This window comes from Monopterus albus, unplaced genomic scaffold (assembly GCF_001952655.1).
Source record: "Monopterus albus unplaced genomic scaffold, M_albus_1.0 scaffold55.1, whole genome shotgun sequence".
Taxonomy (NCBI): domain Eukaryota; kingdom Metazoa; phylum Chordata; class Actinopteri; order Synbranchiformes; family Synbranchidae; genus Monopterus; species Monopterus albus.
The window spans coordinates 135016-140776 of record NW_018127935.1 but is presented as its reverse complement, the minus strand read 5'-3'; the positions used below and the strand labels follow the sequence as shown (position 1 = coordinate 140776).

The window sequence follows — 5761 nt, the reverse complement described above, 5'->3', positions numbered from 1 at the left end:
AGTTCAAACAGGTGCAATTAATACAGGCAATGAGTGGAGGATAGGAGGGCTTCTTAAAGACAAACTAACAGGTCTGTGAGAGCCAGAATTCTTGCTGGTTGGTAGGTGATCAAATACTTATTTCATGCAATAAAATGGAAATAAATTATTTAAAAATCTAACAATGTGATTTACTGGAATTTTTTGTAGATTCTGTCTCTCACAGTTGAGGTGTACCTACAATAAAAATTATAGAACTGTCCATTCTCTGTAAGTGGGAAAACTTGGAAAATCGGCAGTGCATCAAATAATTATTTGCCCCACTGTAAGTTCTGGATTTAAAGCCTTACTTAAGTAAAAGTACAAAAATATATCCAAATTAAAATGACTCATTAACGTGTCTATTACATTTGATGCTGTAGTTGTTTAAGACAGAGCTAATTTTTACTACTGGGTAGCTTAATGTACAGTAACACAACATATTACATAAGACTGTCAGAGATGTGTGACAGCCCTATTTTCAGTTTGGTGACAATACATTTTTTTCAGCTAATCCAAATGATGTTTTTTTTACAAAGTATAAGAATTTATACAACATATAAAAGAACACTGTTTATCAAAAAAGTCTAAATTCAAAATCACCTAATTTGGAGATACTGTACATGGTTTTCACTTGATCAGAAGAATCTGCATACAGTAGCCACTCCTTAGTTGCCCTGGCTGTGATTTGGGGTTTTTTTTTACAAAGTATAAGAATTTATACAACATATAAAAGAACACTGTTTATCAAAAAAGTCTAAATTCAAAATCACCTAATTTGGAGATACTGTACATGGTTTTCACTTGATCAGAAGAATCTGCATACAGTACTTGAATAAATGTACTAAGTTACATTCCACCACTGGTTGCCACAACAGAGCAACAGTCCTTATATTTGTGTGACAGGCTGCCTTTGTTCCTTTCTGTTGTCCCTGTCTACTAATGATCAGATTAAATCTTAAGTTGTATAAAATGTTTGGCAGCTATCGCCTAAAACCGCTCCAAATGTCTGTAATTGTAGCTGGAGCTCACTGTCAAAATAAGGCTAAGCTGGAAGTATGACTGCCAGAATATAGTCAGCCAGCATTTTTCATTTAAAGGCTCTTGAAGTGGACAACTCAAAATACAAAATGTGTTTGACACTCAAATTAAAATGTACCATTATCAAAGAACAATCACATGTAGTCTGACTGGGGAGAGCTAAGACATAAGACCACACCAAGGTGCTTCAATATGTTTTTCAAATTAAATAGCTTATTACATTTACAAAAGCTTAATCCACAAATTCAAACTCCTGCCAGTGCCAGCCAAGACATGTGGGGACACTTTCAACTGACTCTCTGAATGTAAACATGGGGAATTAATCACAGAAAGAAACATCTTAACCATATTTACAGGTTAATGCTACATTAACATTAGACATAGGCTAGATAAAGTGAACCGGGGTGCATCGATAGTGCACAGAGACTTTTGAAAAGGGAAATGCCAGAATAATTTTACATTTTGAGAAATACCCTTAATTGTTTTCTTGTCCAAAATTACATGAGATGTTTGATAAATATTGAGCTACAGCTACTGTCACAAATGTTTAGTTTAGCTTTGGACTGGAAATGGGAAATAGCACCTCTAATGCTCACCAACATTACTTGTTAACCAGTGTTAGATTTAAGACTCTGGGGTGTCACTGTGTCCGATGAAGAAATAGTCAAGCACATACTGCATCCTCATGTAAAGTCAAAAACTGCTTCCCTCCATTTCCAGTCTTTGAACCAAAGCTAAACTAAGCAGCTGCTGAATGTTACTTCAAATTTAATGCACAGATACAAAAAGGGTATTTCCCAAAACTATTCATTCAAGAAACTTTTTACTGTCAAGCATTCTATAGATTGATGACAATCAACTGTACTGTACAGTCACAGCCTTATATCAGTGGTACGTACTGCATGTTCTCAACTTTGTTGAGCATCTACAAACCACTGGTTTAAAGGTTTGACATTCTGGCAACTACTCTCTTCTGGCTAAGAGTTAAATAAAAAGATTGATACCACTGTCATGATTTTATAATAAACATAAATCTACTTAGTTTAGCATAATGATCAGCATTTAACATCATTTATCTTACTATTGTCAAGTTATAACTCCCTGTTACATCTCAAATTCTCATTTTTACACCTTCTTTGTATGGATCCCTGGTAGGTGGACGTTTCTGATCTTTTGTCAGAGTTGAGATAACTGCTGCTCTCTAAGAAAGACTGAGAAATATAGGTTCATATCTGATGAATACATATTTGAGTGGTATCAGTGTCCTCATTTAACTCACACACATTTCCTGAAATTAAAGGCTACTACACCAGTGAATGTATGACAAACCACTGTCAAAGGTGCTATGAAAACCACAGATCTTTTAGGGAGGTTACACTGCATTATCTGTTTTGCTTTTACAGAAATCTTTTAAAAAGTCACTAATTTATTACAGGGATAAAATAGTAAAGAGCCCTTTTAATGATGAGCTCTGTTGCTCTGCCAAATGCAACGACTGTCAGCGCGCTCAAAGAAATTTAGACATCGGAATATAATGTAGTGTTTATCAATTCACAATATGAGTTACATCGAGATGAAATGTGCACATTTAATTCAGCTATGTAAGCAGCCTTTTGTGAATATTATTATTCCTACGCTATTGGTATTCTGCATACTAATTACACAGATCAGGTTTAGTTGGGAAAGTTAACATTAATATTATGCTTAAACCTACAAATATACTGTAGGTCTGAGTACATTAGGTTTTACTGACAAGTCACTAAAAAGTGCCATACCATCTCAAAGCCGGATCTACAGGAGAGGAGCGTGCTTGCTTAATGTAAGCAAAAGATGTGAGTCAACACATTTGTCCATCTCCTGACTTGAGGAAGCGCGAGTGTTGATTAGATGAACACAAATCTGTGGACTCTCAGTTCAACCCTCTGCTTCTCTCACACACACACGAACACACTATTACAAACACCACACGCTGCATTGCACAGCAGACTCTCCACACAACACTCCACACAACACAGCTTCTCATATGTCCTTCCACCCTGACGCAACGTGCCACGAGTAACACAGTATCACAATTATAAAAATGAAGACGATTAAGAGTACATTTTAAATATCACTAGAGTTAAATGTAAGGTGCAGGACTGATTATAAATGCTGTTTAACATTACCTATCTATAGCAGGTGAGCTAACAGGATTTGGTTACTGGCAATGCCATATACAGGTATATGCTCAAAGACAAATCAGCATTTGGTTATTGCTGGGTCAGACACAAACCACCCGCTACATCTCAGCAGAGAATGAAAAATAAAACTCATTGTAGTGTGGTTCTCACTCGACTGATGACCCTCTCCAAGGGTGAAGATTTATGGAACTCTTTCTCCCATTCTGTAAAAGATGCTACAATCAATTCAATGTGCAGGATCTGGAGAGATGTGTGCGGTGTTGGAAAATCCCAAATGAAACCAGGACAGAGTTGTGTGAAGAGTGACGACAAAATATCCAACTGGGCTATGAGGTTACCTGCTGAATTCAACAGAGTAAAAAATAAGTATATACGTACGTGTGTTTTTATGAGGCCTCCATGAAGCCGTCATTAAGGTTTTCCCTCTGTGTAAATGCAGCTGAGGTGCATCGCTCTCCTGCTGCAGGAGTCCTCTTAAATGCTCAAAGAAAAACAACAAGTAACAAAGTGCTTTAAATGCTACAGAGATTTGTTAGTTGTTGGAGTTCATCCTACCGGCAGAGAACAGGGGAGGTGGTGGGGGTAAATCTGAAGTGGGAGGCATCCCCCCCATGGAGTGCAGCAGGGGGAGAGACAGCTGGGTGCCGTGGAGGTGGTGGGGGCTAGAGGCAGCAGTGGGCGTGGTCACAGACGTGCCAGGGAGTGCCATCCCCAGCTGGACCTGACTGGAAGAGTCCATGGACGAGGCCAAAGGCTGGTTGAGGCCCAGGGGGTCGTTGCTGTCGGCAACCATGGGGTTGCTGATGCGAAAGCATTTCTCCCTGTGGGCCTTCAGCATGTTGGAGAAGCGGAAGCGCTGGCCACACACCTCACACGGGTAGGGCTTCTCTCCAGTGTGGGTGCGGCGGTGCCGCTTCATGTTGGGTCGGCTTGTGAAGCTTTTCCCACAGATCTCACAGATGTACGGCTCTTCATGTTGGGTCGGCTTGTGAAGCTTTTCCCACAGATCTCACAGATGTATGGCTTCTCTCCTGCAGAAAGAGGGGCGCAGACAGAGCTGAAAAATATACTTATGATTTAATACGCACGTTACTCTTTGGTGACTCAACACTCTTGAACAATAAAAGCGCAAAGAGGTGACTTACCAGTGTGTGTCTTCATGTGTTCATCAAAGTACTGTTTCATATTAAAGTCCTTTCCGCACCACTGGCACATGAACTGCTTGTGTCCAATGTGGATGCTCATGTGGGAACGCAGCTGGTATTTGTACTGGAAGCGCTCACTACAGTTCTGAAATGGCACACAGTCGTTTTATAACTTGTAGTCCAGAGTACATGACGGATGCTATGACAGTACTTTTAGATAAAATGCAGTGCCAAATTAAAATTCTTTATAAAGTCATTCAGAAACCCAAGTTTCTCTTGGGATAAATTTTTATCCCAAGCTGACATTGGGCACATGGCAGGGTATACGCTGGACAAGTCGCACAGACAACCACACCCACACTCACTCACTCCTACAAGCAAATCAGAGTCGCCAGTCAACATAAGCTGCATGTCTTTGGACTGCGGGAGAAAGCAGGAGTACCCGGAGAGAATCCATGCAGCCACAGGGAGAACATGGCACCGGGGCTCGCAGGCTCGAACCCGCTGTGAGGCAACGCTAACCACTGAGTGTTTCTCAATGGGAAAACAGATCTCGACACAACACCGTCCTTTATGCTAACCTAAGTTATCTACGCAACTCTTCGTGTCATTCCTGCATCGCATACATGCAGCAAAGCCACAGCCACATTCTTAAAGAGGGACTATTCATTGAAGACCATGAAAACTGACAAAATGAAACACTAAACACTAACCAATGTTCACAGTTTAACTGTCTAACTGGGTTACTTTTAGATAAAGAGCAATGTGGCTGTGTTGTGGTTCTCAGCCTATTGCTTGCCCATGTCCATTAAAGTGTAATGCACAGCTGTCATCTGACAGATGCTGGGAGATGCGCCTGGGACTGTTCTGAACGGGGCAATGCGCCTGTCATCTCCCTCTACTAACTACAGTCCATTTAGACCCACTCCATTCATGAATGTTCACCATTCAAGCGCTTGTATCTTTGTCATCCTTAAACACAAAGACAGCAGCATTAAAGGTATTTCTTAAAAATAAATAATCATCTGTGGATGATTGCTTATTTTTAAGAAATACCTTTAATGCTGCTGTCTTTGTGTTTAAGAATGACAAAGATAAAAAATAAATAATCATCTGTGGATGATTGCTCCCCCTCCTTGAACCGCCACCTTATTGTGGTGGAGGGGTTTGAGTACCCGAGTGATCCTAGGAGCTATGTTGTCGGGGGCTATATGTCCCTGGTAGGGTCTCCCAAGGCAAACAGGTCCTGGGTGACGGGTCAGACTAAGAGCAGTTCAAAAGCCCTTTATGAATAGATTAAAATCAAGGACCGTGACGTTGCCCGGCATGGCGCAGCCGGGGCCCCACCCTGGAGCCAGGCCCGGGGTTGGGGCTCGA

General features: G+C 40.8%; 1 protein-coding gene across 1 annotated transcript in view; it reads right to left on the bottom strand.

Annotated features, from left to right (window-relative positions):
• Positions 1–726: 726 nt before the first annotated feature.
• The window catches only part of zbtb47b (zinc finger and BTB domain containing 47b), a 10930-nt gene continuing 5895 nt past the window's right edge, over positions 727–5761 (bottom strand). The window contains exons 4-5 of the mRNA XM_020602343.1: positions 4384–4529; positions 727–4213 (exon numbers count right to left, since the gene is read on the bottom strand). Coding sequence (XP_020457999.1) covers positions 3772–4213; positions 4384–4529 — 588 coding nt within the window. The 3' untranslated portion in view covers positions 727–3771. The remainder of the gene's footprint in view (positions 4214–4383; positions 4530–5761) is intronic.